The 25657-nt window shown below is 43.9% G+C and overlaps 9 protein-coding genes across 10 annotated transcripts; 2 read left to right on the top strand and 7 right to left on the bottom strand.

The window, feature by feature from the left end:
- Nucleotides 1–822: 822 nt before the first annotated feature.
- LOC108048944 (CLIP domain-containing serine protease B9-like) lies at nucleotides 823–2113 on the bottom strand. Its single transcript, XM_017129916.2, has 4 exons — nucleotides 1886–2113; nucleotides 1786–1831; nucleotides 1498–1676; nucleotides 823–1434 (listed from the first exon to the last, which is right to left on the bottom strand). Exons 1-4 carry the CDS (start codon nucleotides 2103–2105, stop codon nucleotides 968–970), a joined length of 912 nt encoding a protein of 303 aa, XP_016985405.1. The 5' UTR covers nucleotides 2106–2113; the 3' UTR covers nucleotides 823–967.
- A 669-nt stretch (nucleotides 2114–2782) lies between these two features.
- Nucleotides 2783–4316, bottom strand: LOC108048898 (serine protease grass). The gene is made up of 4 exons (XM_017129841.1): nucleotides 4100–4316; nucleotides 3998–4043; nucleotides 3524–3678; nucleotides 2783–3461 (listed from the first exon to the last, which is right to left on the bottom strand). The coding sequence occupies exons 1-4, from the start codon at nucleotides 4305–4307 to the stop codon at nucleotides 3025–3027; spliced, it is 846 nt and encodes a 281-aa protein (XP_016985330.1). The 5' UTR covers nucleotides 4308–4316; the 3' UTR covers nucleotides 2783–3024.
- A 270-nt stretch (nucleotides 4317–4586) lies between these two features.
- Nucleotides 4587–5765, bottom strand: LOC108048933 (serine protease 7). Its single transcript, XM_017129894.1, has 4 exons — nucleotides 5705–5765; nucleotides 5603–5642; nucleotides 5368–5546; nucleotides 4587–5266 (listed from the first exon to the last, which is right to left on the bottom strand). Exons 1-4 carry the CDS (start codon nucleotides 5754–5756, stop codon nucleotides 4878–4880), a joined length of 660 nt encoding a protein of 219 aa, XP_016985383.1. The 5' UTR covers nucleotides 5757–5765; the 3' UTR covers nucleotides 4587–4877.
- Nucleotides 5766–6014: 249 nt separating this feature from the next.
- On the bottom strand, nucleotides 6015–9257 carry LOC108048931 (serine protease 53). The gene is made up of 8 exons (XM_017129892.2): nucleotides 9017–9257; nucleotides 8908–8953; nucleotides 8453–8631; nucleotides 7961–8393; nucleotides 7053–7150; nucleotides 6791–6830; nucleotides 6559–6734; nucleotides 6015–6422 (listed from the first exon to the last, which is right to left on the bottom strand). Exons 1-8 carry the CDS (start codon nucleotides 9222–9224, stop codon nucleotides 6022–6024), a joined length of 1581 nt encoding a protein of 526 aa, XP_016985381.2. The 5' UTR covers nucleotides 9225–9257; the 3' UTR covers nucleotides 6015–6021.
- Nucleotides 9258–10051: 794 nt separating this feature from the next.
- LOC108048930 (protein Cep89 homolog) lies at nucleotides 10052–11856 on the top strand. Its single transcript, XM_017129891.1, has 3 exons — nucleotides 10052–10494; nucleotides 10555–11064; nucleotides 11132–11856. The coding sequence occupies exons 1-3, from the start codon at nucleotides 10276–10278 to the stop codon at nucleotides 11822–11824; spliced, it is 1422 nt and encodes a 473-aa protein (XP_016985380.1). The 5' UTR covers nucleotides 10052–10275; the 3' UTR covers nucleotides 11825–11856.
- On the bottom strand, nucleotides 11838–17466 carry LOC108048928 (importin-11). Its single transcript, XM_017129890.2, has 2 exons — nucleotides 15242–17466; nucleotides 11838–13035 (listed from the first exon to the last, which is right to left on the bottom strand). Exons 1-2 carry the CDS (start codon nucleotides 17354–17356, stop codon nucleotides 11926–11928), a joined length of 3225 nt encoding a protein of 1074 aa, XP_016985379.1. The 5' UTR covers nucleotides 17357–17466; the 3' UTR covers nucleotides 11838–11925.
- Nucleotides 17467–18400: 934 nt separating this feature from the next.
- On the bottom strand, nucleotides 18401–20325 carry LOC108048884 (polyserase-2-like). Its single transcript, XM_017129825.1, has 6 exons — nucleotides 20109–20325; nucleotides 19977–20043; nucleotides 19180–19892; nucleotides 19083–19128; nucleotides 18888–19027; nucleotides 18401–18831 (listed from the first exon to the last, which is right to left on the bottom strand). The coding sequence occupies exons 1-6, from the start codon at nucleotides 20311–20313 to the stop codon at nucleotides 18449–18451; spliced, it is 1554 nt and encodes a 517-aa protein (XP_016985314.1). The 5' UTR covers nucleotides 20314–20325; the 3' UTR covers nucleotides 18401–18448.
- Nucleotides 20326–21847: 1522 nt separating this feature from the next.
- On the bottom strand, nucleotides 21848–24831 carry LOC108048938 (polyserase-2). 2 transcript variants are annotated; one of them, XM_017129910.1, is made up of 8 exons: nucleotides 24746–24831; nucleotides 24075–24162; nucleotides 23572–23800; nucleotides 23440–23506; nucleotides 22645–23357; nucleotides 22548–22593; nucleotides 22354–22493; nucleotides 21848–22297 (listed from the first exon to the last, which is right to left on the bottom strand). In XM_017129910.1, exons 1-8 carry the CDS (start codon nucleotides 24748–24750, stop codon nucleotides 21915–21917), a joined length of 1671 nt encoding a protein of 556 aa, XP_016985399.1. In that variant the 5' UTR covers nucleotides 24751–24831; the 3' UTR covers nucleotides 21848–21914. The 2 variants fall into 2 exon arrangements, with proteins under 2 accessions (XP_016985399.1, XP_016985400.1); XM_017129911.2 differs by lacking the exon at nucleotides 24746–24831 and having other exon boundaries at nucleotides 24079–24287.
- Nucleotides 24819–25480, top strand: LOC108048942 (V-type proton ATPase subunit F 1). Its single transcript, XM_017129913.2, has one exon. The coding sequence runs from the start codon at nucleotides 24916–24918 to the stop codon at nucleotides 25288–25290; it is 375 nt and encodes a 124-aa protein (XP_016985402.1). The 5' UTR covers nucleotides 24819–24915; the 3' UTR covers nucleotides 25291–25480.
- Nucleotides 25481–25657: the final 177 nt, after the last annotated feature.

Below are 25657 nucleotides of genomic sequence, written 5' to 3'. Positions count from 1 at the left end.
TTGAGTCAACTTCCATATGGTCTGAGATCGGGAGGGGCCCACAAAAATCGATTAGCAAGTCAAACGATGCGAGATTGTTTACAAAAAATGTATTTATTATAAGCACGTGTAGGCCAACATGAGTCGACTCCAGCACGAATATCTTTCTTTATCCCTGACACAATTTGGAAGCTCACCTTTGCTTTAAACCGCAATCACGTTTTTGTTATTGGAACAAGTGTTTGTCTATTGCCTTGTTTTTATGCAAACTAGTTTTTAGAACGCTTTAGTTTGTTTTGGGAATACCTTGCTATTTTTCCCGCCTAATGTGTTTCCAATTAGCACAATAATATTGTAATAAAATATTTTGATAAATCAATTCTATTATTTTTATAATTTAACCCCTTTTTTATAATATTTAATTTGTAAACAGCGACCAACTTTCTTATCTACGTGTAAGGTAAAATCATTTTACATTACAAAGCGTTTAGCTTGGTTTTAAACCGACAATAATTTGAAAGAAGAAAATGGATTTATCGTTATTTATTAAAATAAAATTCTTTGGAAAGATGATATCACTCATCCTTTTCGATCGTTTATTGTTTATTGTTTGGGATTTTTAATCTTATTAAAATTGTTTTCAAAATTTCCAAGAAGATTACATTTTAATATCTGTACCTTGAACTCAGAACATATTTTACGGCTTATTGTTAATGGCTTTATTTCTTGATAATTTGAATGACTAATGATTATTCTTAGAAAAACATATTTTCTTTTAATTTATAGAATGGCAGCTTTTATTTCAAGTCTTAATAAGAATTGCATTGAAGTTATAACACAACCTTTGTTTTTTATTTTGCATGCATTTTATTTTATTATTTAAAGAAGTTTTCTCATACAAAACACTAGTATTACCTCCTTTATAAAATTACTTTTTTTTGTGTTTATTATAATCAGGTTGAAACCTTATTGTTTTTTTAAGTATCCACTATACGAAAGTGGGCTCTATTTTCACGCCATTGTCTGGCCACTGCTTATCGGCCAGGGGACCGAACCGATGCACCACCCGTTTGATCCAGTCGGCGTGGCTACTGAGATCCGTGAGGATGGTGGAGCCTTTGCACTCGGCGTTCGTCCGGCTGGTGATCGCCAACTGAACCCTGCGGAACTCTTGCCCGTACCTCATCACCCTGATGTGCGGTCCGCCGGAGTCGCCGTCGCAGAGGGCGCCATTATCCATACTGGCGCAGATCTGATCGGAGGCCAGATCCTTGCCAAAGAGTTCGGAGCAAGCCGTGCTCTTATGGCGGAGTATATCCTGTTCCTGGAGCACGGTACCGTTGGTGTCCCCAGCAGAATTGCCCCATCCGGAGGCCTTGAACCAGAGAACCGCATCCAAAGACTTCTTTAACGACTCAGTAAAGCTCACGAAAATGCAGACGGGGAGGATGTTGGCTGCAGATGGAAAAAAACATCTCGATTATTAGGGACATCCACTCCGGCTTTCACCCGACCCACTTTGGTACTCCACCCTCTTCTCGAGACGCAACATTCCAATGTCGTTGGCGTGATTATTCGCATCAAAGGACGAATGCTTGAAAATCATATCCACATCGTAGTCCTGAGCAGGTTTGAGGCACGTGTGTTCCACGCAGTCCACTTTGGTTTTGCTGTTGTACTCGCCCAGACGAACCTTTCTGAAATAAAAAGTACTATCAGTTCCACATCCGCACTCCAATGAGCATTAATCTCAGCAGAATGGTTTCCATTTTGCAATGTTTCATGTACTATAAAGACTAAACATACATATCCCCATCATCGGGAAGGCAGTGGGCCGCGGTTAGAACGAACCCTAAAATGGAATAATTAATTATCTGCTTGGCAATAGGTTAATTTGCAAACGAACAGTGATTGACAAGACTTCCGGCGCACTTGAATTGCTCTCGCTTATGCAGATAAGCTATCCAAGGGTTATTTGTTAGCCCAGCATTTTTGCCATTTTCTATCACCCTTCCACTATCCACTCCACAATTATTCTCCAAAAGAATTGAATGCGATCCTTGGAGCCAAAAACTGGCGATTATTACGACCACGGCGATGGAGCTCTTCATTTCGCGACGAGTCATATTGCGATACTGAGGCTGTGGCTCAAGATTATTTGCCTTTAGAGCGACTCTTATCTCTGGAATATTCTGGGAAATACCTATATACACATTCATCGGAAATTCAAGAGGTCATGACAGGTCATACTAGATTTAGCTTATCTGCTGGCCTAATCGGTAGTCCATCTGTACAAACAATACAAACACCGGATCAATAAAAACTTGATTTATTATAAGCCACGCGTGACTTATCTTTATTATAGACTCCTACTCTTAGTCCTCGGATTCGAGGAAAAGGACCACCACTTTGATCCAGCTGCCGTAGCTGATGGCCTTCCTGAGGATGCTGAGATTGACGAACTCTGGTGTAGAGTGTCCAAATGGAGTCGTCATTATACAAGTTACTGTACCGGTGACCGTGAACCAGGAAATTACCGATGGGACAGAGGTGAGCTGCAGATGAAAGAGCCTTTCGATCAAGACAAACTTCACTCCACCCACAGCCGAAAAGACAAAGAATGTACTTAATATCTGCCAAAAAAGTATCTTATTCAGTAGAAGAGCGGTTGAAAGAGACCCGTCACATTTGAGGTGGGTGGGCATGTGGACAAAGATCCACATGCCGTTCATTACTGCCAATCCAATGATTGCTCTCTTCATTGCGCAAAATGTCATTCTCACATACTGATAGTATGGCTTCATACAGTTGAAAAATATTTATTGTGTATTTATTTATAATGCCAAAGATCAGCAACTGATACAAAGGCCGCCTGAAGTACGATTCATGTATGATTCACTTAATACATTTATGTTTAAAATTTCCAAAGTAGTAAACATTTTATTTTTATTTTAGAAGATGAAATTCAAAGCCAATTACTTTTTATTATTGCAAAGAAGAGACGTGGATTCTAGAAGGTATTATCTTCCTTCCGAAAATATTTTCTCATTGTACAAGGCGCATGTTACTGGCATCTGAAAAAGAGCTTCTTTTCGGTCTATAATTATTATGTTCGAAAAGTGTCACAATATCATCGATCCACGAGTAGAACATCGACACATTGGTGTATTGTTGCGCTTTGCCGCATTCCATAAAGTCCGAAGTCGCGATGCCGTACTGAAAAATTTTTCCCGTATTGTTGCGGATCAGGGCTGAGCCGGCGAGTCCATCGCAGGTATCCAATTCATCCAAGGAACCAGCACAGAACTGGCTTTCGTTATGTAGTTCTGGGCAGGACAGCTGCGGCTTGATGCCAATGGAAATGGTGCCGAGCTCCTTAGCTAAGTAGTCGACCTCATAGTTTTTCCAGGCATTTCCGACGAAATCATTAAATGTAGGGGCCTCGTTCGAGTGCACATCAATGCAGATTGGCCGTATGTATGCTGTAAACAAAAATTGCAATGAGCACCTGCCACAAACTTATATATTTTCCATTAATACCCACGTTTGAACACCACGGGGTCGGTCAATTGCAGCAGGCCGATGTCATTTTTCTTCGAGTCTTTGTCGAAGTAACGAAACCTTAGAGAAATGCTCACGGAATGGTCTTGGGGGTGCTCATTTTTGTTTAGTCTGCCAAACTGCCCCAAGCGAACCTTTCTACGAAGAACAAATTAAATAATTACTCTTCTAAACAGAACATTTAATCAATTCGAAGTTTAAAATAAATGTTAGAAATTAGGAAACTTAGTAGATTTAAACTATTCTATCATTTATAATAAAAAATAAATAATCACCCTTCTGAGCAGAAAATTCAGTCAGTTCAGACATTTTTGGACAAATTTTGCAATAAATTTAAGACATTAGGAAACTTAGAAGATTTAGCTTGTATCAATCATTATATTACCGTCTTTAAAAAAAATTATGCGAATTTAGAAAATAATCATTTTGAAAGATTAATGCTGATTTTAATACTTACACGATATGGTTAGCTTTAATGCAATGCGCAGCAGTCAGAATAAACACTGGAAATATGTAAATTGGTTTTTAATTGTTCGGTAAAGTTCCGTGGCATACACACTTTTTGAGATAAGCGTTCCGGCACAAACGACTGTACTCTGTTCTCCATCAGAACTTCTATGCAAAAGGGCTGTCCAGGGACCAGGTTGTTGTTTGGGGTATTGTCCTGCAATATCACAGTCTTCGAAGAGCAGTTGAGCGGATTCGGCCTTCGAAAAAAAGAGGAACAGGCTGGCCAGCACTGCGATAGCCGTAAATATGGTGTTCATTGCGATTAAATCAACGCGAACATACTGAAATGCTTTCGTCAACGACTGCCTTGCTAATTCAACTCAGCCTCTCTTGAAGCTTTATCAGTAGCAAGCAGGAATCTGGGGTCAAAAACAATAATTTCTTCGAAATGTACGAAGCCCACATTTCCATTTTTTATTTGAATTTCTTTAATAACCAAGAAATCTGTGCTAAATTTGAATACATTTATTTTTAACGATAAGACAGAAAATTAGAAGAGCAAAAATAAGTACTATAATAGCAAAATTGTTTTAAAATATTTAACAATTTTTCAGTGGTTTTTTCCTTAATTAAAATGCATTGAACTTATTGGATCTTTAAGCTACGAAAATGTACTGTCACGTTGGCAAAAATTCTATATAATATTTAATATCAATAATAGGTAAACGCTTTTCCCATACAAATTCTTAAAATATATGCCAAGTGCAACTATTTTGCCTTCAATTATTTCTTTACCAACAATTTGAAGATTTTTGTTTACATGGAACCTACGGTACTGTCACATCTCTGAATCTAAAAACTGTCTGAAAATAATAATTTGAAAGCCACTAGTTAATTTCCAAGTGCCCGCATCGATTGCTGGATCCATTGAATGTAACGTAGACGGCTGGACTCCTGCACTTTATTGGGCCGAAGCTCACGATGCCCAGCTGCACGTAGCGGTTGACCCCGTCGATGGCCATCCTGGTCACCAGAGGACCGCCGGAGTCGCCCTCGCAGGTGTCCCTGTCGTCGAAGCCAGCGCAAATCTGGTTATCCGTGACTACCGCTGGCAGAGCCCTACGACAGTAGTGGCTGTCATATCGGGTGAGCACCGTGGTCTGCAGCACCGTGGCGAATTGGTTGAATGCGGTCAAGCCCCAGCCGAATGCCTGAAACTCACGCACATGGGTCGCACTCCTCGGATTAAGCAGCAGACAGATGGGCTGGATGTGTTCTGGGAAATAGAAGATATTTCAAAAAATAGTTTTCGAATTAGTTTAAAGATCACCACTTTGTATAACACCTGAGATAAACTTAAAGGCCATGATAACCTACCATTAAAATTGATGCTTCTGTTCAGTTTGAGCAGACCTATGTCGTGAGGCATGGTTATATTATTGAAGTGTCGATGCTTGGTTGCGACTTCGATGTCGTACTCCTCTGATTTTGGATTGCAAATCAGCCCTCGACAGTCGGGATTCGTTGTAATATCGTGCTCTCCCAGGCGCACCTTCCTAAAACGCAGAAAGAATAGTAATAGCTAATATAAATAAATATAAAAGATACTTACAGATTAGTCAAAATGCAGTGAGCAGCAGTTAGGATGTATTCTGAAATGGGAAAACAATGCTATTTAGCACGAAAATAAGTAAAGTAGTATTATGTCTCGAACTTGGAAAGATCAGGCAGACGCCGATGACAATCCCAGCCGATAAAGTCCCCATTTCGAGAGACTTTTTCTTAGTTACTGAACTCATTGCATCTGGCTGTTCTGGTTAAATATGTTCCAAGCTGAGCTTATCAGCTCAGAAATAAAAAGCTGCAATTCTCAGGAACTTACATTTATTTTATTTACGAGATTGTAGTCTTCAGGTCTTGTAATTATTAAAACATTTTAAGTGGTGTACTATTGTTTTGGCTCTTTTAAAATAATAATATATTGATTTGATTTTGATTGTATTTTGGTAAAACAATTAATAATAATTAAGGTTAATACCCATTTGTCTGCATAACATGTTGGATCCATTGAATGTAGTTCGGCACAAATGTGTAGACCCCCGGGCTTTGGCAGTAATCTTCGCCATAACTGACGATGCCCAGCTGCAGACTGCGGGCATATCCGTCGTAGTTGACCTTGACCACCAGTGGGCCACCGGAGTCGCCCTTGCAGGTGTCCGATCCCTGGAGACCGACGCAAATCTGGTTCTGGGTGACTGGGAGCAGCGGGAGCCTCCTTTGGCAGTAGCTGTTGTTGTAGCGGGTTAGCCTCGTGGTCTGGAGCACGGAAGAGGAGTATTGGGTGGCGGTTCTGCCCCACCCAAAGGCCTGCAACTCGGTCGCAATGGGAGAAGCCGCCGGATTGAGGAGCAGGCAGATTGGCTGGATGTGGACTGGGGAGAGAGATAGTTGGCACCATTTAATGTTTCAAAAGGAAATCCGTTCATGATCATCACCCCGAAAATATGGCTTGGAGTGATCCCATAATAAGTAACTAAATTAAAGGAATACATTGAGTGTTTAACCCACCATTGAACACGATGTTCCTAGTCAGTTTAAGCAGAGCAATGTCGTGGGTTAGGGCTGCACCGAAGGCTCTGTGCTTGGTTGCCATCTGGATGTCGAACTCCTCAGCAGGGGGATTGCAAATCCCGTCCTGACAGTCGGGATTCCTTGTACTATCGTGCTCTCCCAGGCGAACCTTTCTGTATTAAAGTCAGTTTACCAATAGTATTCTTTATTTGACAAGGGGAATACTTACAGATTGGTCCTAATGCAGTGAGCGGCTGTTAAGATGTACCCTGAAAAGGGAAAACGTTGTAATTATATAGCAATGAATGATATTTAAAATACAAACGATGGGTAATGACTGTTCCACCACAATACAGATCGGAGTTGTAAAACAAGTACGCCATAAACGGAGCCGACTTAATCTTGGCTTCCGTTCCACGAACTATTCGATAAGACACATTCGACTCAAAGGATATCCCGCAGTTCGGGTACAGGAAGTAGGATGCGACCACCTCCTGCTGCCGGAGAATCAGGCAGACGACGATGACGGACCAAGCCGAGAAAGTCCTCATTTCGCGCAACTTGTTCCTGGTTACTGAACTCATTGCAGCTGCCATTAATCGTTTAATGAGATGCAAGTTGAGCTTATCAACAATGCAAAGCGACGGAATAGGATGAAGTCCACTGAACGAAATGTGCTTTCAGTTTGTTTCACAACATTTTAATTCATTTTGCTCCATTAAATATCATAAATAAATAAACAACATATATATCCGCCATTGGTTGAATAAAGAGCTAGTGGACGCGTTTCCGACCCATAAAGTATAGATATTCTTAATCAGGATCACTGACATAGTCAAACAATTCCCCCTTGTTCTTTACTCTTTTCAGCCATTGGCCATTTCTCAAACATTATACGTTATTCAAACTTTTCTCTTTGCCTTGGACTTTGTAATTGTAAACAAAAGGTTCAAAGTAATGACCCAATTTAATGATTTTGAACATGATTTTTTTTGCATAGAAACTGTTTGTCTGTTTTGCTGGGACATCACTACTAGCGATTCGCTAGATTGACTCCCCAGATGTTGATCAAGATGTGCCCTTCATTGCGTTGCAAACTTTTGACTTAAATTATACTCTTGCAGAGAGTATTATCTGTGCAAGAGTATAAAACAAGACATACGATTTGGGATCAGAGTTCCGCCGTTAAAATTCGGAATCTCAAATAATAAAATCCCATGGCCGCGCCGTTCGTTTTTCAGATTACGAACTGCTATGGGATATTCCCTCCGATTTAAGCAACATCCATTAAAAGCTGCCTGTTGGTGAGGGATTTCCCTAACATATATTATATTAAGTTGAGATATATATATTCCTGATAGGCAAATATCAAAATCATTTTTAAAAATACTTGTGCTACTAAGATTTTGGCATCCTTGGTGCCTGCGTATCGGTGTTCTTTCGCACAATGGTGGCGATCCAATCTGAGTATTCTGTCACGGATGTGTAGACGCCGATGCCGGTGCAGTTCCTACTGCCGTAGCTGACCACTCCGACCTGCACGGCTCGATCGATCCCCTTGTATGTTACATTCCGGATGAGCGGACCGCCGGAGTCACCGGTGCACGTGTCGCCTCCTTCGCTGCCGGCACAGAACTGTCCGTCGTTTATTGGCCTGGTCAGGGACTCCCAGCATCGGATTGTATCGAAACGCTGGAGCATCACGGTCTGGAGCGCCCCTTTAACATGGTTGGTTTTGGTCTCGCCCCATCCCATGGCAACAAACCACTGCATGTCCTCGAAGACGTCCTTGAATGACTTGTCCAAGATGAGGCAGATGGGCTTGATGTGGACTGCAAAAGAGTAAGGCACTAAGTGAGGCGATCCGGAAGAGTCGACTATTGAATCTCACCTTGGTACTGCACTGGCCGTTCCATTCGGAGGAGGGCGATGTCGTGCAGGTTTTCTTCCTCGGAAAATTTCCCGTGCCGGAAGCCCATGTCTACGTTGTACTCCTCGGTTTTCGGGATGCAAACTTCATTGACGCAGTCCACTGTGGTGGTTTCATCGTACTCGCCAAATCGAACCTTTCTGCTCAAATCAAATCAATAATCATTGTAAGGGATAACTTCACTGTATAGTAGTGGATTTAGTACTTCACCAGAAAAATTGTTACTAGTTGTAAAATACATAAATAAAAACCAGTTTTTGAAATTCATTAGTAAAACAAGAAAATCTTTAGAAAAGATCCACTTCTTCACCTTGTTTAAATTCCTAAATATTTTTAAATATTTTTTTAGCATATTTTTCAGCTTTTTTCCTAATAAGAAAAAACTAATTCGGTTTATATCACCGCAACATACTTACATTGCCATTCCTTCATTAAGACAATGCGCTGCAGTCAGTACGAAACCTGTAGGAGGAATACGTTGATTGGATACGTGAAATAAGAAGATATCGAGCCACAAATACGTACGTCTGGTGATGAGGGTGCCCCCGCAAATTAAAGCGGTGGAGGTGTGGATAAAGGCCATCCATGGACTAGAATTTATTATCGCAGTTTCGCCATTAACAATTCTAAATTCGGGCCCGCGGGCAACACCGCATATTGGCTCCAAAAGTTCAGCAGTGATCGAAAGGCAGAAAACTCCGATGGTGAGTGTCGCAATTATAACGTACCTCATCTTAACAAACTCATCGACAACTGATGCCCGATGCGTCGCCGATCGTCATAATATATATTTAGCTTATCTCTGAAATGAACCAATCGGCGAAAATCACAACTGTTGAATACCCTTATATTATTTTTAATTCATTAAGAAGTGTCCTCACTACTCTTAAATGGAGTATGTTTTCTAGAAGGGCATTGTAGTGAAGCACTTACTCAATAATAAACAAATCCATTTTAAATCCCAACCAAAAATATAAACTTATTATAAGTTCAAAAAATGTGTTTCATATATGTATATATACAATATAGGATTTATGATACGTATTTTTGATGGCAAGCTTTATCTATTTGTATGTTTTATATGTATGTTTATAAATAGTTTTTGAAATTCACAATTGGCTTAATGCATATTAAATAATTACTGATAATATAATGTATAAACAAATTTTGTAGAAAAAGTATGTTATCAGTATACACCTAAATTCCCCATGATCAATTCATCTCGGGATCGTAACCCATGACAACTGACCATTTCGACTATAAAAGTTTGATGTTTGATTTCATCTTACGCTTTTGGGATTTGATAATGCATCTGTATATCCTAACTTATACAGATGAAAATTAATCAAGTTAAAAAAAAATGAAAACTCTTTTTTGTATTATTTCTAAAATATATTTAACGATATTTGAACAGATTACAACCATATATGCCCACAAAAGGAGAGAGTAACAGAGACTCAAAATGTCAAAACATATTAAAAAGACATTTTCTATGCTCTGTTTTTGGGCACCTATGATTTACACATAACTCATATTTTCAGCTTACCAGACAGGTGAGTAATTCCCTTCCAAAACAGGTATCGATACAGGTACTGGCGTGGGGGCGAGTTTCCAGCTCCGGAAGAGGGTGGCTTACGGGCTGGTGGAAAAACAGGGTCAAACACCCGTTTGGAAGCCATGGCAACGTGGCCAGGACACGGGTCTTGGGGCGGGAGTGGCTTCGGCTTTGTTTACAAGCAGTCCAGGCAGAAAGTGTCAGGATTCGAGCGAGCACAGCTGCCAGAATGAGCACGCGGAATGTGATGATCACAGACTTGGATCAGCCGGATCCGGAGCAGCAGTCGCAGCAGCCCAAGCGGAACCGGAAGGTCCTGCAGACCCTGTCGGGCAACTTCAACCGTCGTTCGCGCAGTGTGGAGGTGGAGCTGAAGCAGCAGCGCCAGCAGGACAGCCTGGGCACCGGGCACAAGGATCGCAGGAAGGAGCGCTCCTTGAACACGCTGGTGAGACCTAACGTTAATCCAGCCGATGCTCTGAAGACTTTCCCCATAAAAACAATACAGCTGCAGGCCAAGGAACAGCAGTTGGAGCAACTCGTCCAGCGATTGGCCACTCTGCATCGGTACAACGACCAGTTCGCCAAGGAGAACGACCAACTGCGCCAGGACAGTGGCCAGCTGGAGCGGCGTCTGGCGGAGGCGGAGCAGCAGGTGGCCAGCTGCGCCCGTTGTCAGCAGCTCGGTCAGCGGCTAGACACCGTTCTCGCCCAGAATCGCACTTTGGCCGGCGACGTGGACATGCTGAAAACGCTCGTCTTCAGGCTGAATGTGCAGATCGAGAGCTACCAGGATCAGAGGCGCCACGGGGAGGAGGCTCCACCGGGCGGAGGATCAGCGAAGGCCACTTCGCCAACGGCACCCTGTCCCCCATTACCCACTCACACGCTGGGTCCACTCCTGCAGGCCTACGACGAGTCACTGAGGGACAAGGACGCCCTGTTGGCTCAGTTCAGCACGGAGTTCGAACATTTCACCGGGGAACTGAAGCGCGCACTCGAGGAGAACACCAAGCTGGTAAGTGGGCAGTGCAGAAAGTGGGAGCCACCCAAAACCCCATCTAATTGAACGTAATCCCCTTCAGCTGCAGTCCCAAGAGCAGCTGCGTCGCGATCTTGGCGGCTGGCGCGAGGAGCGTGTGTGCCTGCAGGCCCAGTTAGGGGTGTGCCGCTCCAAAGCCGAGACCCAGACCCGCAAAACCGATTTGGCCAAGGAGAAGCTGGTGGAGGTGATGCACTGCTACGAACAGCGCACGCAGACGCTGCTCCTGGACATGGACCACTTGCAGGCGGCCTATGCCCGCACCAAGTCGGAATTGGCCGCCCTGAAAAGTACTCCAGCGGAAGTTCCTGCTCCTGTTCCCGCCGAATCGGATGCAGTGCATCAGTGCAAGGCCCTGCTCGAGCAATTAAGGCAGGAGCACGCTCGGGAGCGCTCCTCCCTCCAAGATCAGCTGCAGGCCACCACCGCACGGGCGGTTTCACTAGTCCGGAGCACGGAGAAGGCCAAGCATGGCCGGGATCGGCTGAAGGCTCGTCTGCGTATGGCCCTGCAGTGGGCGCAAAAGCTGGAGGCAGGGCAGGCGGAGGTGCGCGACACCTACGAGGCGGTGCGCCGCCTGGAGGTGCTGGTCCAGCACAAGGAGTCGCAGTTGCGAGGTCTGCACGCCCGGAACGCCGAGGAGCTGGACAAGTTGCGCCATAAGCTGCAACAGAAGGACGAAACGATCCGTACGCTGCTCCGCGGAAAGATGGAACGGCGACCGGCGGTGGATTAACGACTAAAATATAGCTTTTTAACAATTAAAAATATATAATTTCAATACAAAATACATTAATAACTTAGCGTAGAAAGCTTTTGAAGCACAGCAGTCCGGGATCAGCCGGACTCAACCTGCTCGGCGAGCGTCTCGTCCGCAGGCGCCCCCGATCCGGACCCGGAGCCTGCGCACACCACGCAGGCCTTGGGCACCGTCTGCTCTATGTACATGGTGATCCTCTCCAGCACCTCGGGCACCACGGAGCAGAGCAGCTGCTCATAGCGCTGGGAGCCCAGCTGGGCCTGCAGCGACTGCAGCTGCCACTTGAGATACTCGGTGAGCGGGATCTTGTAGACGGGGTCCTTCAGCACCAGCTGCCTGTGGCGGTCTTCGTGGTAGGTCTTGGCCGGATAGCCCTTGGCGTGAAAGTCCTCGCTGGCACCGCCGCCACTGCCCAGCTGCTGCTGCAGTTCGTCCAGTTCGTGCTCGTCGTGGATGACCAACGAGTCGTAGAAGCGGGGCGTGGTCTTGGACGCGCCCTCCTCGGCGGCGGCGTACTGCTTGTCCATCACCTCGCCCAGGGTCTCGTCCACCAGCTGCAGGATGTGCGGCAGGCGGGCCAGCAGCAGCTCGTTGCTGCCGAAGATCGAGGCAAAGGCCAGGCAGAAGAGCTTGCGCTTCTCGGCGTGCGTGTCGGGGACCATTGGGAACATCTCGATCCACACGTCCAGGATGCGGGCCAGGGCGTCCGCCTGGGGCAGCTGCTGCACCACCGACATAAAGACAGACTGATCGATGAGCAGGGTGCGGGCCACGATGGTGAGGTACCATCCCATGGTCATGGGAAACTCCTGCTTGAGGCACACCTGCTGGAAGACGAAGGGCAGTGCCGGGCGCACCAGCCGCAGTCCCATCGTCGCGTCCGTCTTCAGGCACGTCTCGAAGATGCGCAGCATGGCGATGATGCCCTCCACGCGGATGTCCTCGAAGGAGCGCACACAGTAGGCCACGAATCCCTCGCCGTAGCGGCTAAGGTAGGCCTGAGCGTCCAGCAGGATGTAGGCGTGGATCAGTTGCAGCACGGTGCGCAGGTTCTCCGACGACATCTCGATGATGGGCAGCAGGTGATCGCACAGCGCCAGTAGCTCCGGCGTCAGCGCAGACGAGTTCCCGATCACCGCCAGCCAGAGCATAATCCCGTCCTCGATGAGGTAGACATGTGAGTGTTGCTGTGTATAAAGCAGAGTTTATTATTATTACAAATCAGGGGAACTAATATAATCGAGTTTTATTAAATTTCCAAGATATAAAATTATGCCTTTACTTAATACATTAAATACCTTTACAGTCTTACCGAAAATTGGAGAAAGGGTTCAGTACGCGAAAATATAAAGCTGTTATAGACAACTTAATAGATGGATCCGAAAGGATATATAAAAGCACCATATTACTTAAAAACAACAAGAAATGCGCCCTTTTTAGCCGATCTTTTCTATGGCAGTCGTTCAATCGACCAGATTTGTAACATACATATAATATAATGAATACAATTTAATAGCTTTTACAATTTCCGAATAAACTGCGTTTGCATATAGACGTCTGATCAGCGCCGTTTTCAAACTTGATCTGCGTACGCATATAAAAACACTCATTCAATTTATATTTTTATAATTATACGTTAAATTGACAAGTACTTCCAGCGAGGGGTTCAATACGAGCTGAACCATCGGAGACAATGTTATCAGTGTGGATTGTTGCCTTCGGCTGCCTTTTATGGCTGCCACTGGGATCAAGAGCCCAGTTTTTGGAACCTGATTGCGGAACCACCATCAACATTTCGAAGACGGCATATAGAATCAGAGCAGGACAAGCTGCAGTCATCGGATCGAACCCGTGGATGGCGTATCTGCATAATAACTCCATTTTAGTTTGTGCCGGCACGTTAATCACCAACAGTTTGTAATTGCCATATCTTTCGAATCTTGAACTATATAAATCTCTGTATTCTAGGGTTTGTACTGACTGCAGCGCACTGCTTGTACTACGCCGAAATAAAGTAAGCACAAATAACCCATTGTCTGCCTCAATCTATATATGTCTTCCAAAACAGATCTGTTCGCCTTGGGGAGTACAGTTTATTGACAAGGATAGATTGCAGGGACCACATTTGCTTACCCCCGCACGAGGAGTACAGTGTTCAGTTGTCCTACTTCCATAACAATTATGGCGTTGCACCAGGAGGAAGCTACGACATAGGTTTGATTAAACTGGACAGAACTGTCAAATACAAAGGTAAGAAGGATGCAAACTGTTGCTAGTTGGTAGGTCAAGCTCAGTTTAAGTTTAGTACTGCTCTTGGGAAATAAAGTAAATACCTTTATATCTCTTATAACAAGTTTTAATTGAATGCAGTAACCATTATGATCCCAATCTCTCACAGTTCACATCAGGCCGATCTGTCTACTTCGGAATCCCGAGCAGGCCGCCCAAAGTCCCAGCTACCAGGCCACGGGCTGGGGCAAAACCGACCTGAAGAACTACGCCTCCATTTTGCAGACAGTAACCCTGTACAAGCTCAAACCACACGACTGCGAGCGATTCTTTCAGATTCCCATGCAATGGGGTCAGTTTTGTGCGGGTAATTTGAAAGGGGACACATGCGATGGTGACTCTGGAGGTCCACTAATGCACCAGATGTCAAAGAACCATACCATCCGCACCATTCAGTTCGGAATCGTAAGCTATGGCCACAGCTCTTGTCACGGACCAGCTATCTACACGGACGTCCTAGCTCATACAAACTGGATCTTGAATGCCGTTCGCTGCCTTGGAAACTAAGCCGTGTGACTGTTCTACACCCCGAATATCCAAAGTCTTATCTTACTTGGGAAATTCACAATTCATATGAATTGCCGACCTCTGTTAGAATTAAATAAAAAATTTATATTTCTATTGCAATGTCCATTACTCACTGCACGATTAAAGACACTTTAAGCTTAAGCTTTAAATTAATATTTTTGGTTTCATTTTGTTTTGTGAGAATAATTATTTCGAAGTCAAATATGATTCTCGGAATATATGTATAGAGTCTGGCAGAAGGATCTGCTTGATATATGCACAATTAAATATAACTTTAAATCCCTTAAAACTTTTAAATCTTAATCGAATAGTTTTTTTTATGTTAAAACTTCCTTTTTTTTATACGTAAAACCCAAAACCTCAAAAACCAAAAAAAAAATAGTTAGTTCTTTAAAAGCATTAAAAACTGTAAAAATCAAAAGATTTATATTAAAAAGGACTTCAAAATTTTTAAAACAAACAGATTTCTTTTCCCCGGACAGACGAACAAAAGAGGTATCTCTTCGGCTTATTACGATTATGATTTTAAAATACAAATGTTTTACCATAATCCCAAGTAGTAAAACCACCGCTCACCTGGAGGTCAGTGCTCAACTCGATGACGCTGTAGAGGAAGGGCTTCATGGGCTCTGGCACATCACGGATCGTTCGGACCAGCTGTTCCAAGGTGCCGATAATGGCGCAGCGCAGCATTTCGTACTCCTCGCTCTCGCGCCACAGGAGCGGCAAATACGCGATGAACTGCAGCGCCTGCGGCTCGATGTACTCGCTCATCTTCTCCACAAGCAGCGTCATCGTGCCCAGCACCACGATCTTGGTGTCGCACTCGCCGGCCTCGTGGAGCAGCAGGAAGAGGGCCTCGAAGAGGGACGGGAAGTAGGGGTGAAAGGCCTCCGGCATGAACTCGAAGTCGTCGATCAGCAGATTCAGGGTCCTGGCCGCCGCCAGCCTCGTGGGCATGTCCTCCTGCGGACGGAGGAGGTGCAGGCAGGCCTCGTAGGCCAGGGGACGCAGTTCCCGGGGCAGCTGCACGCCCACCCAGTGGCCCACCAGCCAGATGATGCGTCGACGCAGGATACGGAAGTTGGGCGCCTCCACACGCAGTTCTGCCAGGAGCTGCGATGTGAGCCAGGCCCCAAAGTCGAGCTTGTTGAAGAAGTGGAAGGCGGCCTGGCCCACGGCATTGTAGATGGCGTCCTTCAGCAGGATGGCCTTCAGATCGGATTCCGGGGTGAGCTGCAGCTGCTGGGCGCGTCTAACAAAACGGAGCACCTCCTGGATCATCACTTGCGAGTGCTGCGTGAAGCAGGTGAAGTAGAGGGTCTCCACACTGGGCCTCAGAGCATACTTCCAGGCATCGCCACCGCCGTCGTCCTGGTCATAGCCCTCCGGGTCCTGCTGCCACTCCTCCAGCTCCTGCTGCGTAAGCAGGAAGTAGTGCGTCACGATCTTCTCGCAGATGTACGTGATTCTCTCCGCAGTGAAGAACTTGGCGTGGCTCTGGGCAGCATTGGCCAGCAGTTCGTCCTCTATGGACGCTCCTCCCTCGGGAGGAGCACTGATGCTATCGTTGCCGCTCAGCATAATCCCCTTCAGCATGTTCAGTGCTTGAATGGCAAAGTTGCTGAAGTTGATGCGATCGCCGGCGTCGAAGATGAGGGCGGTGCCCTCGTGGAACACATAGTGGAAGCTGAACTCCAGGGCCACCGGAACGAACCTCGCAAAGGAGACCGAGTGCCGCTCCATCAGTTCATTGAGGGTCTTCATCATCTTGATCACAAAGCGCTCCAGTTCGGTGAGTATCGTGGCGGTTCCGGGCGTGGCCGACCCCAGCCTCAGTTCGTAGCGCAATTCGAGGCACTGGCGAAGCCGCTGGAACAGCTGCTCCACGAAGTTCATATGGTCCGTGGACTTGTACGGCTTGGCGCAGCCGTAGACCACCAGTTTGCGCAGAGATCTCATCACCACATAGGCACGCTGCAGGGCATTGAGGGCCAGTGCTTCCTCCTTGCGAACAAGTTGCAGAAAGCGGTCGGTCAGCGGAGCCCAGATGTCCCAGGCCAAATAGGCGAAGATCTGTGAGCCCAGCTCCTCGAAGGCCCTCTGCTCGGCCATCAGTCGCCGGGATGCCAGTGCCTTTAGCACGTAGTGCAGGACAATCAGGATGCGCTGCTGCAGGGCCGACTCCCCATCCGCGCTGCAGGCCTGCAGCTGCTTCATCAGCGTGGGCAGCAGCTCCGGCCAGAATCGCGGGTAGTCCGTGCGTGCCAGCCGGCCCAGGAGGACGGCTATCTGCAGGGCCACCTGGGGCACCTCCTCTGCGTCGTAGTGGCGCAGCAGGACCTCCCGGATCTGCTGCTTCTGCTCGGCTGGCAGCTCCTGGCGCGAATTGGGCCGCCAGTAGCGCTCCACGCCGTTCTTGAGGTATACTGCCGCCATCCAGCGCACCTTCACCTCCGAGTCCTCCGTGGAGGACTGGCCATCGCCGCCCCCGCTCCGCCGCATGCTTAGCCGGGCGATCGTGGGAAAGAAGCCCGGCTGCTGCTCCCACTCGCGCAGCTGCGCCTCCGCTTTTTGGACGATCTCGTGGCTCGGATTGGTGGCCGCCTGCAGTGTTTGGGCGACCAGCTGCTCCACGGACGCACCAGCTCCCGCTCCTGCTCCAGATCCTGCTCCCGTTGCCATTGCCATCTCACGACGCCTCCTCTTGCGACGCTTTCGAGGGAGGTGCGAAAATTATTGGCAAATTTCTGCGGCGCGTGCTGCTTCTTGCTTGAATGACAGTGTGACCAGCCGAGGCCGCTGAAAAACGCCTTGCAGCCTTATTAAAATACTGTACAGCCTTTTTAAAAATACTTTTTCGAATTTGAAGAGTTTTGAAATTTTTAAATAAGATATATTTTTCATCTCGGCTTTATTAAGTATATGTTAAAGATTACCGAAGCTTTTCTTACTATTTTTTTGTTTTCCATTTAAAACAGCTAGATCAACTCGATTGGCAATACTCATCAAGAATATATATATATAAACATTTTCGAACTTATAATGATGTCAAATTTAAAATGCTTGTGTTGTCCAGTATTAAACCAATTAGCCCCAACGTTTTGTTTTAATTTCAAAAGATTGTTAATTTTTTTTTTCTCCCAAAAACTGAAATTAACAAATTTTACATAAACTTTCGCGTACTATTTTTCTTATAATCTAAACCAATTAGATTTTAAATGAAATTAGAAAATTAAAATAATTAAAATAAATGTCTCTTCCAATTGTTCTAGAACAATTTGATTTCCATTAGAACCTACTCAATTTTGTGTCGAGAAACCTCGCGACTTCATTAACGAGATGCGTGGGTTCAGTAATAGGCACATTTCAAAACACCAAAGATGTCGATAGATACTTTCTGGTTGGCATGATAAGCCTTATTGAGAATGGCCTAATCGTTTATACAAATATTAAAAGTTACTCCGATTGGATAGAAAATATGGTAAATCAAGAAAATATGTACTTTTGAATAATAAAACTGAGCTGCCAAAATACCGAGAATTAAGATTTGAGTTCCGGTAGAGAGTAATAAATATAATCTTCTTGACATATGTATCTCTTCTCTTTTCGATTATACCATTAGTCATAATATTTTTCCAAATTCTGAGGAACTTTGGTTTCCCCTGCGCATTTTATGGGGGTTAGCCTGGTGATCCCAAATCTGTGTTATCAAGCTCAAGTAAAGACAATTCATTCATTCGTAGACCATTTATTACGAGTTGTTGAGATTTTAGAGGGACTCTACTGCTTAACCAAAGGGCGAATCCAATCCAAGTAGCTCAAAACATTGGTGTAGACGTCCTGGGGACGACGACCGTGTCTTCCAAAGCTGGCCAAGCCGACGAGGGTGAATCCTTCGCTTCTTCCGTGTTTGAAGGGCCTAACTAAGGGACTGCCACTGCCCAAGTTAAGGTCATAAGGATGGTCCACGCAGATCTGCTTGACTCCAATTTCCTGGTGGTCCTCCTTATAGCACTCGCTGGAATTGGCCCGATAAACCATCGTTGAAGCCCACCTGCCCCAGCCAACAACACGCAGTTTATCGGCTTGGTCAGCCTTTTTCTGGAACATCTGCTGCTCCTTATTGTCGGTTAATGAGGGCATACAAATCGGCCTGATTAAATCTGCACAGGGGGACATTTAGTAAAGGAATTCATTTCCATTTTTTGCCCACACTTACCATTGTACTTTACTGCACTCTCCAATTCAATCAGGGCAATGTCGTTCTGGGCCAGACTCACGAAGTCAGGATGCTTGTGCAAAGTCTTGACCTTATGGGTCACCTCATAACTTCCACTGAACTTTCCCAGGCGAACCTCTCTGCATAAATAAATGAAATGACACAATGGATTTATTGGTAAAATAATTTACTTACAATGGAGCGTTTTCGGGAAGAAACTGGGCAGTTGTCAGCACAAACCCTGGAAGAAATATGAGTCAATTCAGGCAGGTAAATCTTAGAATGTACAGACTGTCGGAGATTAGCGTTCCATAGGTGATCAGAAAAGCGTCCATGTAGACGTGAGCCAACCACGGAAAAGATTCTCCGCCGCTTGATGTTTCGGTGGCCAAGCACCCCGCATCCAAAAATTGAATCTTTGGAAGTATGACAGTAATGTCGGATTCCATGACAGTTTGCTCTATAAAGTCGGAAAGATACATTAAATCGGCGTATACGGCCGCTCCTCCACATTTTTTTGGTCCAAAACTAGTGATTCCGATTTGGGTTTCGCGCCATTTGCCCATGTAATAAACTGATGAGGATATGGGTCCTCCGGAGTCTCCTGTGCAGGTGTCTTTTTTAGTACCTGTGCCACCACAGATCTGTGAGTCAACCAGTCCTTCCCCGATTATATCTTCGCAATCTTCCTTAGGTATTTTGTTTAGTTCGACAGTTTGAAGGACATCACTATTAGTACCGTTTTGAGTCTTTCCCCAGCCGATTGCCGTGAATTTCATAATTTTCGCCATTCCCGATTTTTTCCGACTCTCCAACGGGATGCAAATCGGTTGAATTTGGCGTTTGTATTCCACAATTCCTTTTAGTTTAAGCAGAGCTACATCGTTGTGGTGATTCATCATTACAAAACCCTTGTGTGCATAAACCTTTTCAACGGGAAAGTCCTCATACGTAAACCCGAAATCTATCAACTTCGACCGGTCATATTCTGCCAAGCGAGCAGTGCTGTTACGAACGAATAAAATTTAATTTTATTATTTAAGTGAGCCTCATTTAAAAAAAGGGAATCCACCCAAAGAAGCAACTTACAGGTCCGTATGTTTCTCAGTGCACTCCACATTGCTGCATTCACAATGCGCAGCAGTCAAAACGAATCCTGAAAGAGATGTCCTGAATAGTTATAGTTATATAATCGCTGCCAAATGATCGTCGGATACTAACGTCTAGTAATAAGCGTTCCTCCGCAAAGAAATTCTGTCGGGGTTTTGATTAGTGCCATCCAAGGATTATGTAAGAACTTCGCATTAACCCCGTTAAGAATCCTTTCTTCAACACCGCGAATTTCTCCGCAATCCTCCTCGAGCATCCATGACGATCCATGGCTCAGGAAACCGAATAAAACAATACAAACTGCTACCGCCGTCATTCCGGGTGATGGCTTTTGAAGCAATTGGAAGACAACCGAAAGATGATTTGAATTTAAAGCCGTGGCCGTAGCTTATCAGCTCGTCAGAACAGCGCATACAATTTTGTTTTTCCTTTTAATAATCTATAGATTTGAATGCAAAAAGAAGCTGTCAATTGATAAGAGTATCTTGGTCGGGTCAAGGTAATTGTTTGCTTAATTTAATATGTGCAAAAGTACTTTTGGAAACCCATTAGTCATTACAAATCAACTATAAGGCTCTATTTGAGATCCATACCATTTTATTTTTGATTCGGCTGTTGATCCTGATTAAGAACATATGTTTATACATATATATGTACTTACCTTATACTCCGCGAATAAGTGGCGATAACCCCGGGTTTTCCAAGAAATGTTGGGTGGCCTTTAACCAGATAAGCTGTCGCGACGAAATTCTCTAGCTTTCTAGGATTGAAATATACATATCAACAGATTTTGAGATGGCAGTTTTTTTTTAATAATAATAATAACGTTTTGCGGTGTACACGATAACTGGTCACAGAATTATCTGAATTGAAAAAATTAAATTTCATTAGTTAAAGGACAAGATTCCTCAGGTAACGCTGTCGAGTTTTTATTTTTTTTTTTCGATTTTTTAAAGCACAAGGTCAACCCCTATTATCGCCCAAAACGACGAGTTATTTGTTGCTCTAAAAATAATACATTTTCAAAAAACAAAAATCTGGTAGAGAAATACTGTACAAAATCTCAAAACGATCCATTCGATAGATTTTGCAGGATCGTGTACACCGACTTTGAAATGGCCTCTTTTCAGGAGAGCGTTTTAAAGTTTGGGACACCCAAAAATTCAATATAAAACACGCTTACTTACCTACGTTCAACTCCCTACAAGTTCGGATGTTTTACTCGGATCGATCTAAAATTTTAATATATAAATAATAAAAAAAAATAAATAATAATATAATATTCTCGAAATAATGTGCATACAGAAAAGAAAATAAAAAAAATATTTATTTTTTAGCAGCTGCACCACCTATGCAACTTATGGACGCTCCTGTTAATTAAATATGTTTATATCAGTATAAAGTCGAATGTCAGAGTTTATAAAAATTGCGGAAATCAGCTTCTTTCGGTTTCCTTGAACATTCTTCCAGAATTTGAGTATCCGACGCGTTGATATACCCTTGCAGAATATTCTGTAAATTATATTCTACAAAATTATTCATATGATGCATTCTTAATACTCATAAAAAATTCCAACTTGCTAACTTTAAAAACACCAAAGTTATGATACTTCAAATCGCTTAGTAATAATGCAGCTATAGGATATAGTCGGCCGATCTCGGCTGTTTCGACTTATAAACTGCTAAGGGTGTCAGCAAAGTTTCAATTCGATATCTTTTTATCTTTATCTTCGAGGCATACTCGAAGTATGTCGAACATACTTTTTGTCAAATTTATTTTAATTTAGTTTCCTATTTATTTCTGGCCTCCTCTGCGCATTTTATGGGGGTTAACCTGGTGATCCCAAATCTTCAAGTAAAGACGATTCATTTATTCGTAGACGAATTATAACAAGTTGTTGAGATTTTAGAAGGACTCTACTGCTTAACCAAAGGGCGAATCCAATCCAAGTAGCTCAAAACATTGGTGTAGACGTCCTGGGGACGAGGACCGTGTCTTCCAAAGCTGGCCAATCCGACGAGGGTGAATCCTTCGCTTCCTCCGTGTTTGAAGGACCTAACTAAGGGACTGCCACTGCCCAAGTTCAGGTCATAAGGATGGTCCACGCAGATCTGCTTGTCTCCAATTTCCTGGTGGTCCTGCTGATAGCACTCGCTGGAATTGGCCCGATAAACCATCGTTGAAGCCCACCTGCCCCAGCCAACGACACGCAGTCTATCGGCTTGGTCAGCCTTTTTCTGGAACATCTGCTGCTCCTTATTGTCGGTTAATGAGGGCATACAAATCGGCCTGATTAAATCTGCACAGGGGGACATTTAGTAAAGGAATTCATTTCCATTTTTTGCCCACACTTACTGTTGTACTTTACTACACTCTTCAGTTCAATCAGGGCAATGTCGTTCTGGGCCAACCTCACGAAGTCAGGATGCTTGTGCAAAGTCTTGACCTTATGGGTAACCTCATAACTTCCACTGAACTTTCCCAGGCGAACCTCTCTGCATAAATAAATGTATGACATTATGGACTTATTAGTAAAATAATTTACTTACAATGGAGCGTTTTCGGGAAGAAACTGGGCAGTTGTCAGCACAAACCCTGGAAGAAATATGAGTCAATTCAGGCAGGTAAATCTTAGAATGTACAGACTGTCGGAGATTAGCGTTCCATAGGTGATCAGAAAAGCGTCCATGTAGACGTGAGCCAACCACGGAAAAGATTTTCCGCCGGTTGATGCTTCGGTGGCCAAGCACCCCGCATCCAAGAATTGAAGCTTCGGAAGTACGACAGTAATGTCGGATTCCATGACAGTTTGCTCTATAAAGTCGGAAAAGTACATTAAATCGGAGTATACGGCCGCTCCGCCACATTGTGAGGGTCCAAAACTAGTGATTCCGATTTGGGTTTCGCGCCATTTGCCCATGTAATAAACTGATGAGGATATGGGTCCTCCGGAGTCTCCTGTGCAGGTGTCTTTTTTAGTACCTGTGCCACCACAGATCTGTGAGTCAACCAGTCCTTCCCAGATTATATTTTCGCAATCTTCATTAGGTATTCTGTTTATTTCGACAGTTTGGAGGACATCACTATTAGTACCGCTTTGAGTCTTTCCCCAGCCGATTGCCGTGAATTTCATAATTTTAGCCATTCCCGATTTTTTCCGACTCTCCAACGGAATGCAAATCGGTTGAATTTGGCGTTTGTATTCCACAATTCCTTTTAGTTTAAGCAGAGCTATATCGTTCTGGTGATTTCTCATTACAAAACCCTTGTGTGCGTAAACCTTTTCAACAGGAAAGTCCTCATACGTAAGTCCGAAATCTACCAACGTCGACCGGTCATATTCTGCCAAGCGAGCAGTGCTGTTAGGAACGAATAAAATTTAATTTTATTATTTAAGTGTGCCTCATTTAAAAAAGGGAATCCCCCAAAGAAGCAACTTACATGTCCGTATGTTTTTTAGTGCAGTCCTTATTGGAGCATTCACAATGCGCAGCAGTCAAAACGAATCCTGAAAGAGATGTCCTGAATAGTTATAGTTATATAATCGCTGCCAAATGATCGTCGGATACTAACGTCTAGTAATAAGCGTTCCTCCGCAAAGAAATTCTGTCGGGGTTTTGATTAGTGCCATCCAAGGATTATGTAAGATCTTCGCATCAACCCCGTTAAGAATTCTACCTTCAACACCTTGAATTTCTCCGCAATCCTCCTCGAGCATCCAGGACGATCCATGGCTCAGGAAACCGAATAAAACAATAAAAACCTCTACCGCCGTCATTCCGGGTGATGGCTTTTGAAGCAACTGGAAGACAACCGAAAGATGATTTGAATTTAAAGCCGTGGCCGTAGCTTATCAGCTCGTCAGAACAGCGCATACAATTTTGTTTTTCCTTTTAATAATTTATAGATTTGAATGCAAAAAGAAGCTGTCAATTGATAAGAGTGTCTTGGTCGGGTCAAGGTAAGTGTTTGCTTAATTCCAATATGTGCAAAAGTACTTTTAGAAACCCATTTAGTCATTATAAATCAAGTATAAGGCTCTATTTGAGATCCATACCATTTATACATGTACTTACATACCTTATACTCCTCGAATAAGTGGTGATAACCCCGGGTTTTCCTAGAAAGGTTGGGTGGCCTGTCGCGACGAAATTCTCTAGCTTTCTACGATTAAATTTGATAAATATACATATCAAGAGATTTTGTGATGGCTGGTTTTTTTTAATAATAATAGTTTAAGACGAATCTCCAGGAATGTACAGTAAGTACTAAAACTTTTTAAATCCGTAATCCGGCAATGTGACCGGGTTTTGTTTTTAAGCCTTAACGTAAATGTTAAATTCAATACTTATATGAAAGTAAAAAAACCTTTAAAAATGATTGCCCACAAAAAAACTCAATTCCAAACGGAATAAGTAACAAGTAAATAATTATTTAAGTCTTTTGTTTCACATTTTCTTCAATTAAGAAATTAATAGCAGTAAGATTTTGAATTTAAGATTCGAAATTTTGGTAAAATTATTGTTTACTTTTACTTTATTAATTAAGAGCTCTAGTTCGGTGTAAGCTAACAAAACATATTTTATTCAATATATTAATATACGTCTACCGAATTTTCCAATAATAAAAGCTACATATAGCTTAAACTAAAAGTTATCTTTTTTATGTGAAGACAATTTTATTTTACAATAATGAATTTTCTTTTCGAATTTTAAAGTTACATATAGTATTTATCTTTGGTACTTACCCCATTACATAAAAATACCGAATTGCCAATGTGCTGTTAACGGCTTTCCAGTGCTGTTAGGCGCAAATGGGTCATGTGATAGAGACCAGCTGACCCGAACATTTTCCAAAGTCAGGTTTTATTTTCGCTGTCCACATCGCTGCCCGGAAAAAATACAAAAATCCAACGAAATGGCTCTCCACTCGGCGATCAAGGGAAAACTGATCAGCGTGATCGGCGACGAGGACACCTGCGTGGGATTCCTGCTGGGTGGCGTGGGCGAGATCAACAAGAACCGCCACCCGAACTTCATGGTCGTGGACAAAAACACGGCGGTCAGCGAGCTGGAGGACTGCTTCAAGCGGTTCCTCAAGCGGGACGACATCGACATCATCCTGATCAACCAGAACTGCGCGGAGCTCATCCGCCACGTGATCGACGCCCACACGTCGCCAGTTCCCGCTGTTCTCGAGATTCCATCGAAGGACCATCCCTACGACGCCAGCAAGGACTCGATCCTGCGTCGCGCCCGCGGCATGTTCAATCCGGAGGATCTGGTGCGCTAATTCCCCGGATTCGGTTCGAGGAGTTCCCCCACACTGTTTCGTATTGCTGCAACCGTCAGAGTATTGCTATCCATATTATCCATAGATTCAGTGCTTCTTCGCCTTTGTTCTTATCGTGTATTTAAAGACATTTATTAAATGGTTTTCGTTGTATAAAATAGATAAAAATCGAATTGTTCACAATTTAAAACTGGAAAATCAATTCAGTGTTGGGCAGAAGGTAACTGTGTTCCAATGGCCAGGTCTTTCCAGGCAGTCTTCCAGGTTTTTTTTCTACAGTGTACCATCGAAATAAATATTTATTTGAGAACAGCTACATGCGATGTGCTGAAAAAATAATGATTTTTCATTTTTAATTTCAGTGAAA

This window comes from Drosophila rhopaloa, unplaced genomic scaffold (genome assembly GCF_018152115.1).
Source record: "Drosophila rhopaloa isolate 14029-0021.01 unplaced genomic scaffold, ASM1815211v1 contig_115, whole genome shotgun sequence".
NCBI lineage: Eukaryota > Metazoa > Arthropoda > Insecta > Diptera > Drosophilidae > Drosophila > Drosophila rhopaloa.
Note: the sequence above shows the minus strand (reverse complement) of the source record. Positions and strands in the feature narration are given on the sequence as shown.

Excerpts from the sequence above, each read along its gene's own strand:
- LOC108048938 (XM_017129910.1), bottom strand. Across the intron at positions 23,801-24,074 it reads ATTCGAGGAGTATAAGGTAT|TTGCTTCAAAAGCCATCACC; the intron begins GTAAGTACATGT and ends GTTGTCTTCCAG. Across the intron at positions 23,358-23,439 it reads ACTAAAAAACATACGGACAT|CACTGCTCGCTTGGCAGAAT; the intron begins GTAAGTTGCTTC and ends CGTTCCTAACAG.
- LOC108048898 (XM_017129841.1), bottom strand. The coding sequence starts at position 4,307 with ATGAACACCATATTTACGGCTATCGCAGTGCTGGCCAGCCTGTTCCTC. Across the intron at positions 4,044-4,099 it reads CGGAACGCTTATCTCAAAAA|TGTTTATTCTGACTGCTGCG; the intron begins GTGTGTATGCCA and ends ACATATTTCCAG. Across the intron at positions 3,679-3,997 it reads ATTAAAGCTAACCATATCGT|AAAGGTTCGCTTGGGGCAGT; the intron begins GTAAGTATTAAA and ends TGTTCTTCGTAG.
- LOC108048930 (XM_017129891.1), top strand. The coding sequence starts at position 10,276 with ATGAGCACGCGGAATGTGATGATCACAGACTTGGATCAGCCGGATCCG. Across the intron at positions 10,495-10,554 it reads AGCGCTCCTTGAACACGCTG|CTGCAGGCCAAGGAACAGCA; the intron begins GTGAGACCTAAC and ends AAAACAATACAG. Across the intron at positions 11,065-11,131 it reads TCGAGGAGAACACCAAGCTG|CTGCAGTCCCAAGAGCAGCT; the intron begins GTAAGTGGGCAG and ends AATCCCCTTCAG.
- LOC108048933 (XM_017129894.1), bottom strand. The coding sequence starts at position 5,756 with ATGGGGACTTTATCGGCTGGGATTGTCATCGGCGTCTGCCTGATCTTT. Across the intron at positions 5,643-5,704 it reads CGTCTGCCTGATCTTTCCAA|AATACATCCTAACTGCTGCT; the intron begins GTTCGAGACATA and ends TTCCCATTTCAG. Across the intron at positions 5,547-5,602 it reads CACTGCATTTTGACTAATCT|GAAGGTGCGCCTGGGAGAGC; the intron begins GTAAGTATCTTT and ends TCTGCGTTTTAG.
- LOC108048931 (XM_017129892.2), bottom strand. The coding sequence starts at position 9,224 with ATGAGGTACGTTATAATTGCGACACTCACCATCGGAGTTTTCTGCCTT. Across the intron at positions 8,632-8,907 it reads CTTAATGAAGGAATGGCAAT|AAAGGTTCGATTTGGCGAGT; the intron begins GTAAGTATGTTG and ends TGATTTGAGCAG. Across the intron at positions 6,831-7,052 it reads TGATTCTCCGGCAGCAGGAG|GGTACATCTTAACAGCCGCT; the intron begins GTGGTCGCATCC and ends TTCCCTTTTCAG.
- LOC108048942 (XM_017129913.2), top strand. The coding sequence starts at position 24,916 with ATGGCTCTCCACTCGGCGATCAAGGGAAAACTGATCAGCGTGATCGGC.
- LOC108048928 (XM_017129890.2), bottom strand. The coding sequence starts at position 17,356 with ATGGCAATGGCAACGGGAGCAGGATCTGGAGCAGGAGCGGGAGCTGGT. Across the intron at positions 13,036-15,241 it reads AGTTGAGCACTGACCTCCAG|CAACACTCACATGTCTACCT; the intron begins GTGAGCGGTGGT and ends CTTTATACACAG.
- LOC108048944 (XM_017129916.2), bottom strand. The coding sequence starts at position 2,105 with ATGACTCGTCGCGAAATGAAGAGCTCCATCGCCGTGGTCGTAATAATC. Across the intron at positions 1,832-1,885 it reads CGGAAGTCTTGTCAATCACT|GGTTCGTTCTAACCGCGGCC; the intron begins GTTCGTTTGCAA and ends ATTCCATTTTAG. Across the intron at positions 1,677-1,785 it reads CTTCCCGATGATGGGGATAT|AAAGGTTCGTCTGGGCGAGT; the intron begins GTATGTTTAGTC and ends TTTTTATTTCAG.
- LOC108048884 (XM_017129825.1), bottom strand. The coding sequence starts at position 20,313 with ATGACGGCGGTAGCAGTTTGTATTGTTTTATTCGGTTTCCTGAGCCAT. Across the intron at positions 20,044-20,108 it reads AGGAACGCTTATTACTAGAC|GATTCGTTTTGACTGCTGCG; the intron begins GTTAGTATCCGA and ends CATCTCTTTCAG. Across the intron at positions 19,028-19,082 it reads CTTCCCGAAAACGCTCCATT|AGAGGTTCGCCTGGGAAAGT; the intron begins GTAAGTAAATTA and ends TTATTTATGCAG.